The sequence below is a fragment of the Ciconia boyciana genome, chromosome 2 (genome assembly GCF_034638445.1).
Source record: "Ciconia boyciana chromosome 2, ASM3463844v1, whole genome shotgun sequence".
Lineage (NCBI taxonomy): Eukaryota > Metazoa > Chordata > Aves > Ciconiiformes > Ciconiidae > Ciconia > Ciconia boyciana.
In genome coordinates this window covers 52,670,575-52,686,539 of record NC_132935.1, presented here as the reverse complement: position 1 = coordinate 52,686,539, position 15,965 = coordinate 52,670,575, and the positions used below count along the sequence as shown (strand labels likewise).

At 38.2% G+C, this 15,965-nt stretch overlaps 1 protein-coding gene across 10 annotated transcripts in view; it reads left to right on the top strand.

Moving 5' to 3' along the window:
* MIB1 (MIB E3 ubiquitin protein ligase 1) overlaps positions 1-15,965 on the top strand; it is a 130,948-nt gene that overhangs the window by 44,717 nt on the left and 70,266 nt on the right. For all 10 annotated transcript variants that reach the window (XR_012040923.1, XR_012040924.1, XR_012040922.1 and 7 more), the window contains 2 exons: positions 13,597-13,729; positions 14,112-14,198. Coding sequence is in view for 4 of the 10 variants with exons in the window: in XM_072852646.1 (XP_072708747.1) it covers positions 13,597-13,729; positions 14,112-14,198 (220 nt within the window). In the remaining 6 variants the exon portion in view is untranslated. The remainder of the gene's footprint in view (positions 1-13,596; positions 13,730-14,111; positions 14,199-15,965) is intronic.

Sequence of the window (15,965 nt, the reverse complement as noted above, 5' to 3'; positions counted from 1 at the left end):
GGAAAAAAAGCCGTGTAGCATTTGATAATGTCAGCATCTGTTATCCCTGTCAGTCACACAGTTGAAATGTTTGAGTTACAACTGTGTCAGCAGATGCCCAAAGTTCAGCATGTGCTCAGTTAAAATTGAACAGCTGATCTAAGTGATGGATGTGACATTTTAGAGTGACTGGATATGTATTCTTAGAGATATGCTAACATGAACTAGCAGGAAGCAATGTCAACATATAATTTTAACTTTTGTATCACTCTGAACTGTCATTTTGTTTCAGAATAGCATTGCAGTGTTATACAAAGAAGACAAGAAAGAACACAACATGATGAATTGTTACCAAAACCTTTCAAAATAAATTTAAGCTGTTAAAAAGTTGGTCTCATTATATAGTGGAAGCCAAATCAATTGGTGGTGGGGACAGGAACTCTTCAGGAAAAGAAGTAAATGCTTAGCAATTAACCCCTCTGTAAAACTGTTGGTAATACCAAATTCCTTCTGTGAGCATGATCAAGTTCAGTAGCATCGCTCCATTTAGAAAAGCTACTACAATTTGATTTGTTTCCCACTATAAACCAGGTTTTAATTTAGATGTTAAGGTACTGTAGTCTTCATGACAAAATATCTGCTCATAAGAGAAATAGCTTTAAAACAAATATTAATATTTTACTTAAGAAAATGGTTCTGATAAGATAATGTTTCTTCTTGTATATATGTTGTTCTGTAGTTTCAGGTAATAAAAATAGCAAGCTATGTATAGTATTAGGTATTTGAGAATTATGTGAGTATTTAAAAATAAGATTCTCCATCTAAAAATGGTGCATTGCCTTTTTTATTTATCTTTTTTTTTCCTACCAGACATTTTAGTAAGCACAGGGGTACAGTTAGAGTCGTTAATCTGGGCCAAATGTACCTACTTATCATGGACGTATCCTATTTAATAACTGCTTTTAGAAGGCTGCTGTCATGAATAGGAATGGCTGGATTGATGAACCGGGAGGTCTTTCCTCGTATTTTAGCTTGTTCCTGAATTTGATGTTGAGTGTCTTTACTTAGGGATGGTATGTGCTGATATATTTTAATTAATACCGCTTTTAGCACTTGAAACTGTTGCAGGACTATTTCTCATGTAGTTCTTACAATTTTCTGCATGCTACAAAGTCATATTTTCTTGGCCAATTTTCTTAAATTTGGATTTAAAATAAATCCAGCTTATTTGAAAATAGTATTTAAGATAACTTACCTACTAGGTTGTAGTTGTCATTTGTGTTTTCATTTAGGAATCTGTCAATAGCTTTAATCCGCTGACTAGCAACTGTGGCCTAGAAATCTCTGTATTGTCACTTTCTGTGCATAAACCTGACACTGCACTTTGTATCGAAGAGCTCAGTGAGCATAATGAGTGCTGATTTGTAGAAAATTCTAACTTAAGTCTCATATTAAATTGCAGAAGCTATAATACTCAATTATTTTGGCTATCCTTTTCTCTAAATCACAGCCTTAATTTTTAGCTGTTTCTACTTGTGTCTTAGTTGCAACCTGTAGATTAAATGTTCTATGGTAGATGTAAATTTAAATACTGTCATCTGAAGTACACAGAACTGGCTGTGATTAATAGAACAATGGCTTGTTTTTAATGAGATACATTTTGATAATCAGGCTTTTAAGATTAGTTTAGGATCTATTAAGTGAGGAGTACTGGTAATGATAAATTTTGCAGCCGTGCTGCAGTCTTAATCGGTGTGTTTCAAGGGTTCATTTCCAGCCTTGTTTTGAATTCTTTGTTTACAACTAATGTTCTGCTTATCAGCTGTTAACAAGTCTTCCTACCCACTTTTATAGTAACTTAATTTAATGTTTTGTGATTCGTTACTAACAAGTATGAGTTATTTTGGCAATACCAACTGACCCTTAGCAAGTTAATTTGTCACATGAATGTCATTCAAACAAGAGGGAAACCTGTTTCTTCCAACAGCTGTTTAGTTTCCTCTTAATGGTCGTTCTGTGCCTGCCAAAAATACATACTTCTTTACATTCCATAGCATTGTATGTTCATATGGGTACATAAAGAAGTATGTACTCTGAGCAGGTACACACAGAGTTGCTCGACTACCTGTCAGATGAACCTGAAAAGTATTTTGCTGCTTTCCGTTGCTGTCATTATGTAAAACTCAGGCTGACAATTCTTTGGAAGAACAATGTTATGACTAACTGATGGTAGAAAATAAACTTATTCTAACTGAACTTTGCAATGCAATTTACCTGCACAGTGGCTTAAAGCCGGTTATAGTTCATTGTTCTGGGATGGCACGGACATTAGATGTGCTTTTCCAGATTTTTGCAGCCTCTTGCTGTTCATTCTGAGTGACCACGTTTGAGTGGAGAGTTGAATCGCAGGTAGCTTTGCAACGTGTTTTCTTGGAATTTGTAGTTGTATTCCACTGTAAAAACTTCAGCTTCCTCCCAGGTCTTCTAGCAGATTTCCATGCTGGTGTACAGTTTGCATCTAGTGTCCTGAAGGGAAGTATAGACTTGTCTAATATGGCAGTTATAAACTTATTTTCCTACCCTCCCCAATTCCACTTCCATGCTTTTTGCATCCCATCCGGTATTCTGCAAACTCTTTGCAGGTTTATACTTATTTCCGTTGCTGTTCACAGTGGTTTAAAAAAGAAAAAATAACAGCACATGCCACTGGTGATCTTGCTTATCGTAAGGATGATGACATTGAATTAAGAAAACAACCTCTAACTGCTGTGACAGGATTTGGATTGTTAGGCCGAAGGTCACATGTGAAAGCTAATACCTATTCAACACTTCTGCAAGCAGCTTTTCTCATTTTTTAAAATTGGCACTCACCTGCTTCAGTCAAAATCTTGTCCACACTTGAAATACTTATAACAACTAAAAAAAAAAAAAAAACCAACCAAAAAAACCCAAACAAAAAAAAAACCCCCAAACCCTCAAAGAAACAAACCCCAAGTTTAACCCTGTTTCGTCAGACTCTGTGCGCCTTGGTTTGGAATGGTAGTTAAATATTTGATGTACAGTACGGGTTTGACTTCTAAGGGACTGTCAGATATAGCTTATGGTTGCTTAATTTGCATTTCAGGAGTTGATTGGGGTTACAGTAAAGAGTAAGCTTTGCCTTTACAGCATTAGAAGGTAAATTTTAAATAAGCTTAACAATTAGTAAATGTAACAGTCATAAGGAAAGCTGAGAGCAGAGGAAGTAAGAATTTCTGCAGCTCATGACAAAAACCTAGTGCAGCTGATAGAGAGCAAATCAGAGTGTAGCAGTAGCTAGCACAGTACTACAAGGAGAAACAGCAATGCAGCATTAGAATCACAGCAGTCACATTCTAGTTTTTAAGTAGGTTGTTTTCATGTACATCTGAGAAAAAGCACCTTGAAAATTTTGCTTAGACCTACTTGAGAACTCAGCATTGCACTACTACACTGTTTATTAAATTTTCTTTTTAAAGTTGGTAATTTTTTTAGTTGTGCATAGGAGGATAAGAATATATTTCACTGAAATGAACAATCAGTTAATGGCATTGCAGTTTTTGAGTTTGTCTTCTTTAAAAAGAATTCTGCCTACCAAGCAAGTTGGGTTTTTTTGCTATGAAATTTGGACTAATGTTGTTTTCTTTCAACCTGCTCTTTACACTACAAATGCTTGGTACTTTAACACACTCAAAATTAAGCTGTTCCCAGAGTAGAGGGATTAATATAACAATAAAAAAAAACATTCTAGTAAATAAGTTATACATGCAGAAAGTCATAGGCATCCTTTAAACGTGCAGAATAATGCAGGTCTCCTGATGTTCTATTACCTGTAAGCTTAGTATCATGCAGCATTTGCAGTTGGAAGAGAGGTAATGACCTAGAGACACATCAGCAGCAGCCATCTCATCCTGAGTGCTCTCACTCTATTCGCTGAATCAGCTCTTCATTACATGGGAGGGGGAGGCAAGGGGGGGCAAATGTCGGTGCGTACAGTACCTCACCACCTTAAATAGATAAAACTTAAAAGAAAAAAAAGCATAAAGACCGGTGCCTAATTGGCACCTGCTGCCTTTCTTGGAATGCTAAAATATGGATGATGTTGTATAGAAATTATACCTTATGTCTGCTGGACTGAGAGTTAAGACTCCAAGGATAGATGCTAGGAAGCCAAGGGAAGGTGAACTTAGCCCACTGTCAGATGAAAATAATCACAGGCAAAAAGAAAAAAAAAACCCAACAAAAAACCAAACCGAGCCCCCAAAAGTTGGAGTCGCTTCCAAAAAAAAAAAAAAGGCACAAAAAAAGCGCGATCGTCTCCCCCCTCCCCTGGCAAATATTGGTTTCTTCTAGTTCCTTAGATATTGCACTGCATCTTTTCTTGCTTGAGGTTATGTTTCCAGGCTTAACTGTAGGCAGGTCTGTGTTGAAGCTACTTTCCATCTTCAGAGGTCAAGTCTGCTAGCGAGGTCAGGGCTCCCGCACGCACACTACAGAAGACACTGACCGTATTTCCCACTCAGAGGGCACGAGCAAAACTGTTACGGCTTTATAGGCAGCTAAGCATTTGAAACATGCACTCCCAGGCAAACAGGCTCTCTTGTGCCTCTCTCTTCCCTGACCATATTTAGTCAACCATTGCAAAAAATAGTCTCTCAGCTGTCGATTGTCGATCCAGCAGCGGAGGGAGCCTCTATCCAGCTCTCTGCGTATTGATTGTGCAGCCTGCACTTCCACCGCCGCTGAGCCATTTGTCCCCAGGTTTTTTTAGCACTGCCAAATAAAGCACTCTCTCGTGTTTCCAGTTAGATTTCCCAGGTTTTCACTGAGCTTGCGCTGCTACTAGTAAACCCTGATGAGGTTGTCACTATACTTAGAAACGTTGGGGGGGGGGGGGGGGGAAGGAGAGAGAGAAAAAAAAAAAGGCAGCCCTGCTAGTATCAAGGCAAGGACTTCATGCAGATATAGAACAACAAATATCCTGCGCTGCCATGGTAGGTTGTGTAACCTGGTTTCTTGATCAGTGAAAAATGCCATGAGTAACAACACGCCGTTTAACCTGAGGTCTAAGCGGCTTTTGTGTGCATCTAGTTTTAAGTTCTCAACTGCAAATCATACTGTTACTTTATAAATAAGAAGTTGGCACTGATTTGTGGCCCCACATTTCCATATTCAAATCAAGTTAGAAATTATTTGGAAAACAGATACCTTTTGCCTTAAGTAGTAAATTCATGTAATTCCATACTGTTATGTTTAATAATTCTATAGTATTTTGTTTATAATGCTTAGCTATAAAATTACTTTTTAAAAATAAATGCATGTGTAAATTAGGTACTACTGTTCTTTGAAAAAGCTCAAATATTTTAGAAGAAAAGAATAATTAAAAAAATCAAGTCAACAGCTCAATCCTTTAATCTGACTTTCATGTGTACAAAATTGGCTTATAACAAGACCAATAACTATGCATTCAAAATACGAAAAGGGCGATTTTTGTTTTCATAGGGAGTATATGCGATGTTTTCTTCAGAAAAGAATAAAGTAACTGAAATGTAGCCATTTAAATACAACAATCAGGAACCCAAATCCTTCAAGACTTCATATTTTTCAGACAAAATGCTTTATGTTGCTCAGGAGCAAGAAGAGTGAAAAAGCTGAAAATCTCTCAATCTAAAATTAGACAAACTTATTAAATGAAAAGGTCATCTCAATGAATATTGATGTAATTAGTAGTTACTAATATATTAAAGATCAGTAATGTAGGGTAGAGGGTGAATTGCAAAGTCCTGAACAGAGCACTGTCTTGGATTTATACTTTCCTTGCTTCCTCTTTTTTTATGTTGACTTTGTCCTGTGCTTTAGCTGCTTACCATGTAACTTCTGTTGCACTGTAGCTTTCTGGTAAAAGTCACATTTTTTCATTTATCTTTCTTCAATTTCATAATCATACACTGAAGACAAAATTGTTGTGTAAGATCTAGGCTAATACAGGTTACGTTTTTGTGAATTCCATGTAAATGTATATACCTCATTGTTTCTTTAGTTTCATGTATATTGAAATCAATTTTTCAAATACCAAGAGATACTTGAAAATACTGAGAGACAAAAAGGAGGAAACAGCCTGCTTGCTTCAACTTATGCTAACTGAGCCGTCAGTCAGATATGAAATATTAAACTCTAATTTCATGAGACAGAGTGCTCAGTAATACCAGTCTATGGTATTAATCTGTTCTTTGTTACTTGTTCCTGAGGGGTACTTCCTTCTTTGTTCGTCCAGCGTAACTCCCTGTGCTGCACAGCGAGTGTGGTGTGAACCAGATCAGGGAACTGATTTGGCTTGAAGTTGTGTGCTGATGTGCACTTAAGATCATATCGTTGCCAAAAATAGGACTGTCCTGCTCCTGTGTTACTTCTTGCACTATGCTGGTACAAATATTTCTTTGGCTTCACAGTGAGCAGGCTCGGAGTACTATTTTGTATAAGAAATAATCCAACAAAAAGGGATGACTTTTTAGATGCCGTGTTGGGACCACTTTTTTTGTTTCTTGAGCAGAGGTGGACAAGAATGGGATTAGTAAAAAGTAATCTTGCTTCTAGTTGTGTTTTAAAATGCATGTCATATTATGGAAGCTGTCTTCAAATCTGGTCTGTTCCTTCAGCTGTTTAACAGGAAACAGATGAACAGGCTTAGCTGAGCCAGGGGTGGGAATAAGTGGAGAAGAAGGTGTGTGTGGGAATACTTCAAGCCGGGATTGCTGTAAAATATATTATGAAACCATGTCACACTGGACAGTGGAAAGCTGACCTGAGGGAGGAGGATGGCAGGGGAGTAGAGAAACATGTAGTAGAAAGTGCACTGAATCATTACAACCCCTAGAGATATGATTCCTGATAAGTTTATGCTGATCTAAGACTTTGCTTCTGGAAAGGGCAGTCTGCCCTCCCTGCAACTCTAGCTTCATCATTTCCTTATTCCTATCACTTCTAGTGATCATGAAGTCACAGGGTAAGTTAGATTATCTCATTGATCTGTCTGAAAGCAAACTTGCCAAATTGAGTCTGGCACGTTGCTTCACTCACTAGACAGTGACGTGTCTGTAGAGCCGACATAATGCAGGAATTGAAGTGCAGGGAAGAGTGGGATTGTGTTTTTCAGTAGCAATTTAAGTTAAATGTGCTTATGCTGATTGTGAAGTAGTCTCTCTATCTTTTTTTATGCTTAAGTATCTGTTCTTTAAAAAAAAAAAACAGACAAACCCCAAAAGGCCAAACAGACAAAAACACCCCACCACCATCCCACAAACTCCCAACCTTTTCTCTTTAAGTCATTCTGCAGTCAAATTGCAGTTGGTAGCAGAGAATCCTCTCTAGTTTTTCTTTACATATTTTTTAAGCAGGGTGGAAGGATGCCTTTGTAGTTAAGAATGTTAAATCTGGAATCTTTTCTATACAATGAGGTGCTAGTTTTGTCTTGCTTACAAGTACTTTTATCTTGTAGATTTTTCAAATAAATCCATTATTGTATGCAGCATTCTCAGGTAATGCTGGTGAGCATCTGTAAAAATTCTATGAGTAAAATACTGCATAAGGAAAGATATTTTATATGTAGGTTGATAATGAATAATATACCATATGTTAAAACTTTTGGTCATAACAATGTTTTGGTGTTTTTTGTATTTCTAGTGTTGGTAACTGGTATTGAAACAACTGCTCTATCTAGGTAAAAATGAATTAGTGTATTGTTCAGATCTGTGATGCATTTTATGTTGCAAATATAAAATTCATGCTGTTGAATTTGCATTCTGCTATTATTTATAATTTAAATACATCACATTGTATTTAAATTAACTTAACTTACTTAACATACCACACCACATATATTAAGCTGTGGTTCCAGACTCTCTAAAAACCTGAATTTAAAAAAAAAAAAAAAAAAATGCTCGTGTGGCAAGGTCAAATTAAAGATGCATTCAGCAGCAGCATTTTCTGTTACTCTTCTACATCTCAAATTAAATGTAATGCAGTATAAGTGGGTGTTCTTTCTACCAAATCACTTCTAACTATTAGAGCCTGGACTGTCGTTTTATGGGGCTGAATTATGGTGGGCTTCATAAGTCACTGTACCCCCAACAGTTGGGCCTGGGAAAGCAACAAATACCTTGATCTCAGCCCCCTATACGCCTATGTGCTTTCTCATTACCTTTTTTACTGAGCAGGTGTTTAGCTCCTATGAAAGAAGAACTAGTATCGTCACCCCCTTCAAAGCTTTACAGACCACTTCCTCAAAAATTTTCACTGAAGTTTTTCTTTTGTTGTCCCACCTAGAAAATTTCAGAACTTGCAAAAGATCATCCAACTGAAAAAGGCCCAGGCTAATCTGGAAGTACTGCAGACCAACAAATGCCAAAGCTTACCTGTTACAAAATTTTTTTCATTAATAATGTTTTAGTAATAATGTTTAAATAGCATAGCCATGATGTAATTTCAGTATTTCAATAAGAGTTTTAAGCATCTTATCAATAATCTTTGCACCTACTCAATTAGCCGTGTAATCTGTAACAGTTGAATACACTGAAGGTGATATTCTGAAGAGTTTTCTTCAGCTGCTTTAATGGTCAGGGTTACTGTTAGATTTGCTGATTTCTTGATCTTTTCAATACAATTACAGTGAAAGTAGCCTGTGGTCTATTTTAATGTATACAAAGTAAAAGCAAGTTTTCAGGACCCACATCTGTGTTGTGGTCCTGAAAATGGAGCAGTACAACTCGGCTTCTTCATTAATACTTTTTGTGGAAAAGTTAATCAAGAATTACTGTGTAATTGGAATGCAACATTAATTGACTAATATGACTTTTTATGATACAATGCATGCCCGTTCCAGGGAGTACTGTTCTGAATGGTAGCCACTTAGCTGTCAAAATTTTGGCAGCAGCTCTAGAAAATCCTGCAAAATAGAATAGCTGTAGGAAGGAAGGCTGCAGTGTGAAGGAACAGGATCTTGTGCATTGAAAGAAACTACCTCTCAGCTAAAGCAAAGGAGGATGCAGCCACTGAGCATCATAAGCATTTGCTATTTGTAGCATAGTAATATCTTGCAGAATTTTAAGATATCATGTCTATAAAACCGTCCTTCCATCCTGCTGTCCAGTAATTTAGCACAGTATGGAAGAGAGAGATGTGGTCTCTAACTTGTATAGGCAGAAGCAACTGAGGAGTAGCTACTGGTCCTCTGATGCTTCGCTGTGAAAAGGTAAAAATCTATTACGCATAGAAGCTGTTTGTTTGTTTTGTTGGTCCTTCTGTTTTTTCAGTAGGACCAATGCATTTTAAGAGCATCCAAAAATGTAGCAGGTATCTCATTTATATGAAAGCAAGATGCAGTCTTAGCCCCCAAATATTTTACAGTTGATGATGACCTCAGATGAAAATTTTCCTAGTATTTGACAGCAAACTAAATAGGAAAAGATTTGAAAGAGGATCTGGTAAGGCTGGCACTCTTGCAAATATTAGAGTGAGTGAATTTTTTCATAGCATACAAAATATTAAGTCAATTTATTGCTTTTCTCTCAAAGATGAGAGGTGTTAAAGAAATGGCAACAATAATGTTTGTGAAGTATATTCACTTCTTGATACATCTTAAATCACATCTTGATGCATGTTAAAAGTGTGTGAATGTACTTTAAATTTTATTTTATTTTGTTTATCTGTGGAGTTGGCAGTTTCCTTATTTTCTTACTGAAAAAAAGGATATCGAATATCATCTGAGTTGGTTAGGACGGTTCCTTGTTTAGTGACTAGAGCTACTTTGGAGACAAGCTGGCTATAATTAGAGAAATGCACATTTGAGTGTTGGTGCCTTCCCATAACGTTCCTCAAGTTGTAGTTACAGTTGTAAAAAAAAAAAAACCAAAACCACAAACAAAACCAAACCAAAACAAAAAACCCACATTTCTGACCTTGGGTTTTTTCTTAGGTCATTGTTGCCCCACCTTTTACTGGTCACTTACAGTGGTCATATTGCTTCTATCAGTCGTAAGGAATTTTCAGGTAATTTTTGTTTTGCTTTTTTGATGATCCACAGTAGATACTCTAGAGCTTTATGGGGTCTTTAGAAGCACTGAGCCTGGCAGGTGAAGATAAAGAGCTTACATGGCATGATACCCTGTGGGAAGCCACTATAGAAAGTAGACCAGCTTGTTGTGCTGCTGGTATCATGTGCTCCTGAGGCGTGCTCTGTATCAGCCCAGCTTTCTGAAGAGCTGGTGTGCCCAGGTACACTCCAGGTATGATGCAAACCACAGTGCTCCAGACTTGCTCCCTCTCTAAGGCAGCTAGAAACAGTTCTGATGTTGCGAGCTAGAGACATACTTATATCCTAGGTTTGAAAATGCATTATTTCATTACAAAATAAATGATGTTTGTCAATGCAACTAATATTTGTTTTGCCACATTTCTTAAAGCTTTGGTAACTTGTGTTTTACTAAATTATATTGTTAATTTTGGAAACTACTGCATAAGTGAATCTCTCAAAGAATTAATGTTGGTGGTCGTGTCCGCCCCCCGCCCCCAATATTCTAGTCTTTTTTTTCCTAGTGCGTGACAGAGCTATAGAAGGTGTTATGAATAGAAGCTGAGCAATGGTTCACAATGAGCAATGTACAATCTGTTAAGTGTTGTTGTCTTATTTTGCTGTGTTGTAAGTGATTTGGACTGTGAGGAAGTGAGAAGCTTAGTCCTGCCAGGAAAACAAAAAGTCCTAAGAGGTTGAGAACGTTTTCTTGTTTATTTGCTTACCTCAAGAAAGCTGTGATAATGATGGAGTCTAGAAAGACCAAGATAACCCACAAACTGCAAAATGCATTCGGTTCCTGGCCAAGTGCTTATGTCCACTTTGCGGAGGACAAACCTCCAGAGCAGACTGGCTGTGGATGCTCCACATAGCAGTTGGTCATGGGTCTCCTGTGGGCCCGAGTGATCCTGCGGCCTGAAGATGCAGTTGCTTAGTTGTGGTTCCTTCAGGCACTCTGAATCTGGGGAAAAAAGTGACTGTTACCCTGCAACTGCCAAGATGATGTATTAAGTGTGAAACTGAGGGTTTATGTTTTGTACTCAGTGCAGTAGCAGGAGAACATGGAGACACTTAAGAAGTCAGGGTCTGTTAGGATAGCATCCAAGCAGTGTGTGAGAATGTGACGGATGCGCTCGACCCCTTAACCAAACCAGCAGTAGTTTGGTACCTCCAAAGGACGTAAAGGCCTGAGCTGTAGCCAGGCCAAGAACTCCTCTAGTGTCGCCCTGTTCCTCAAAAACCCACAAAGGAACAGAGTAACACAGTAAACATCAATACATATGAGTTTGGAATGCCGATCATGCAATTAACACATAAATAACAGGTGGCTTTTCCAAGACTCATTCATCAAGGAACAAAAAGTTGTGGGTACAAGGAGTCTCATGCCTACCTTTCCATCGCATGTGATTTGACTACGAGCCAACCACTTTATCCCATAAATATGACAGCCTAAGTGAGCCTTTTTTGAGCTCTCCCTGCTAGGCAGCGTGGCGGCGTGGCAGTGATCTCCCCTTGAGTTGGGACACCTCTCAAGGTTGCTCCTTGAGGCAGAGAGACCTTTTGCCAACGACAGATCTGTGGTAAGCAACCAGTATCGTGCATAACCTCCCAGTATGGTAACTTTGATTTTGTCTTGGTAACTTTGATTGCATGCTGAATTGATACATTTTGCATATATAATCCCTTAGACATAAACCGTTGTCCAAGTCTGACACTAGGATTGGACCTAGCTGCACCTAAGCTCCATCAGGAGTTTAGAAAGCAAGGGGGTCTACTCTGAACCTCGTGACTCAATGGGAGGGTCCTCCATACCCTTTTGTATCCCTGGTCTCTCTGTGAATCATTCTAACTTGAGCGTAACCCAGTTCTCCTTAGTATGTTTCTTCCTTGCGGGAATAAATAGAGTGAACCTTGCCATCGAACTTTAAGTCGCACTTCTACAACATCATATTAAAACCACTTTTGTTAATACCTTTGACAGTATTTTTTTTTTTAAGCAATATAAATCACTAATTTGTGACAAGGAAGGAGTGCACTTTCTTACTGGTACAGTCATCTACCTCGTGGACTCTTACTTCTGCTTTTCAGGAGGGCTCACTGGAGTGAGCTATCCCCAGAACCACAGCTTTTTGTTTGTTTTATAGGAAACTTGCTGGCTTACTGTAAAAGAGAGCTTAGGAGTGAATAGCACTTATGCGGTGTGGATGTTCAAGGTAACAGATTATTGGAATGAATTAGGAGCTCAGTTATTACTTGACAGTGCAGTCATTGCTATCTGTTGAGAATATTTTTAAGTAAAAGCTGAGAGGCTCATTTTATGAGGATATTTCTGAGGCTTATTGAGATCCCATGTTTTCAATATCAGGTGGCTAATGAATTGTTTAATTCAGTTATAGTGTCTGCTTTGCAAGGCATTCTGTGACTGAGTGGTACCACTTGCATTAGTTAGTGTTACTTGGATTTTTAAAGTTTGAATTTTGTGAAAAAGCTCTGTTTCCTCCTGTAAATAGTATGTTTCTTCAACGGTAAGGAAAGGTCAGATGATAGAAGAGGTTTCCTGGCACAAGATTATAACAGTTTCTGGTTTTCTGTTTGTCTCTGAGGAACTGTCCTAAGGGAGCTGCATGTGCTGTTTATAAAGATAAGACAATAAGGGAATGAAGTTTGATTACTTACCTATTCCAAAAGCTAAGTGAAGACAGGTGAACTTAAGAAAAGTCTGTTTCTGAGGGAATACAAGATTGAACAATTTGTTTATCTAGTGTTGTGTTATTAACCTTAACACTGCAGTCTTTGGACTTAATGGATTTTAGTCTGCTTTAATACTCTAGTAATTGAGTTGCTTTTCCTCACCCTTGAATTTGAGGTGGAAGATGATAAATCCCCTTCCTTTGGTAGGCGTCTTGGTGAGCACATACAGAAGTGGGGTGGAGTACTAGACACTGCCATGGTATGTTATACTCGGCCACTATCTGTTATGAAAATATTCCACTAATCACTTTACAGTTTCAGCATTTATTTTGTCTGTGCCTAGGAGGTATTACTCCAGTTTTATCTCAGAAACTGGAAGTCTTAACTGTTACAGCCAATGGCATCAGTTTGTAAAGTGATGATTTTAAACAAAGCTAATGCAGGGAACTTGCTCATTAAATAAGTAAAGGATGCTATAAGGATTTTGAGGGAGAACAACTTCTGTCAACTATGTTTCAGAATTTGTGTGAATACTTCTTTTTAAGGTAATGTTTTACTGCTAGATAACATTGTTCTGAAAAAATCTGATTCCCCCACTCTGTTTCGGGTATTGTATGGTTTGCTTGTATGCTTTAACTAGAAGGAACTGACCATGAGATTATTAGCTTTGGAACTGTCGGTATAGCTTTTCACCTACTTTCTCTTTTTGAAGAAATACTAATGTTATTTGAGCTACTACTACTTTGTAGTTCTGAGAATGAATATTGTTTTACTGTTATCCTGCTGTCATTCAACAAATATATTATATGTACATTTATGCCATCTCTGCATATTTATTTCAGTGCAATGCGTGTATTATTGTCCAAGTTACCACGACCATGGATTGTTGACGAGAAAAAAGATGATGGTTACACTGCCTTGCATCTAGCAGCTCTGAATAATCATGTGGAAGTAGCTGAACTATTGGTGCATCAGGTAGGACTCTTCTCAGGAGGATTTAGATGTCATACTTCAGTTAACCATCTGATGTGAAAACAGTTTGCTTCTTCACACCTGCAATCGCAATGCAGAAGCGATGGAGCAGGGAAGGACACATGGTGAGCTCTAAAGGTCAAACTTGCCTTTGAGATCATTGCGATGGCCTATTGGTGCAGGGGGACTGGAAAATTTGATACCTAGTTTGATTCAACAGATCAACGTCTGTGCAGTGAATAATTAAAGTACTTAATCACTTCTCTCAAATCTCCAAACTAGGAATCGTATTCAGGGTCGTATTCAGTGCCCTAATGGACTGACTGCCTTGCCTGTAGATGAATTGCTGGGATGACAATGCGCTAATGCTTTGAATATTTTTCAGGGCAATGCTAACCTGGATATCCAGAATGTTAACCAGCAAACTGCTCTGCACCTTGCCGTTGAACGACAGCATACACAAATTGTTAGGGTAAGTATCTTATTTGCAACAAGCTGTGTGGTTAATGGTACTTGATTGAAGCTGATTGTAGCTGTTAAGACATGAGTACTTCATGAACATTTTAAAAATGATTTAACAATATGTAGCCATTGAATGTATGATTAATTTTGATCAATTCGGAAACCTGCCAACTTGCTCAGAAGGTCAGTCAGCAATATGAAGGACATTTCAGGAATGCTAAATTTCTGTACACCTACATTCTGGTTTCCTCTATGCAGTTGCCAATTCCAGCATCCCTCCTTGTTGAGTAAGGGAGAACATGTTCCTCTGTTACTTGTCTGAGTCTTGTGGTCCCGTAATAGGACCTTCAAATAGCAGTTTTGATGCCTTTTGTTGTATGAGTAATTATTCTTGCTCATAGCTTTTGCAAATTGTAGCTAAGTGAAACATCTTTTTATGAGTTTTAGCTACTTTTCAGTCTTCTAAGTGTGTAACTTCCCCTGCTCTTAGCTTGGGAGTGCTATAAGCAGTAACAAAAGTACCTTAGCAGTGAAAGTAATGCTATTGCTGGTTTTTGCTCGCATGGTTGCAAAATCTAACAAAACTTTGTTACTGGCAGAGGAGATGGGCAAGCTATGCCAGACTCCCATTCTGGCCTGGGTGCACTGTCCATAGGGGACCTATGTGACTTAGTGTTTAGATTGCTAGCATGGGCTGTTGAGGCTCAGAGGGAGCGCTCACTGCTGTAGGAGATGTTCCCTGTGAGTGAATATATCAACCTGGCCTTGGCCCTCTGCGTAAATTTTTTTAATTTCTCTTTGTAGAGTGAGAGTCATGTTATATTAAAAACTGTCTTTTATTCAGGCCACAGAGAATTGTCCTCCCTATGCAGACCTATATCTGCGGTTTGGTTTAGCGTTATTTTGCCGTAAGGTTTCTCCATCTCCAAGGGTTGATGGATGCGATCCCATTACAGTGAAACATGTGATATGGCCCTATATCTGGAACTGCTTGCTACCAAAAGAATGGTTTCCTAGAGTCAGTGTCACTTGCATCCTGCAAGCTATTCGGCAGCTATATTTGGTGAGCTGCCCTTCTGGAACTGACACGGTACCTGGGAATACAATACTAATGTAGCAGATGAGCAGGAAGGTAGGCATGTAGAAGAACTAGTATGTGTATTGGACTGACTGTGGTTATATCCAAGAATGTTTAAGTGAATGACCCTGTAGAGTATCCATACTTCAGAGTTGGATTAACTTTGAGAAGTCCTAAAATAACTTGTGCAGCCATGCAAAGAACATGTTGGCTCTGTATTTCAAAATTAATTCCTATTGGGTACCTTCCAGGGCGGGGTTGTACCCTCAGGCATCTATGGAATAGTGGTCAAAGGTAGCAGGGTTCTTTTAAAAGCCCTGCTGCCATGACAAAGGGTGGTGGTTTGCCCTTTTTTTTTTTTAACTTCTGCAAAGGAATTTCCATGGTAGCCAAGGATTCCAGGTTGCTCTGAAAAGAGTTCTGGTATAGGTTTTGTTCCAGGAGAAACTCTTAAGCAGTAAATAGCTAGGGGCAGATACAAGATATGAATATGAGAAAGAAAAATTGGGCCAGAGTAAGTCCATTTAGAGAGTGTAAGAAGTTGGGGGGAGACTGTTGCAACTATTATCTGGTTTTCTTGGTTTCACTTGTGGAAGAAAAGGTTGGGGAAAATGGTAAGCTGCAGTCAATTACAGACAGGTATTTCCTTGAAAAATAAGTTCTGAATTCCTTTAAAGCTATTTTCCTTTTAGCTTTTTC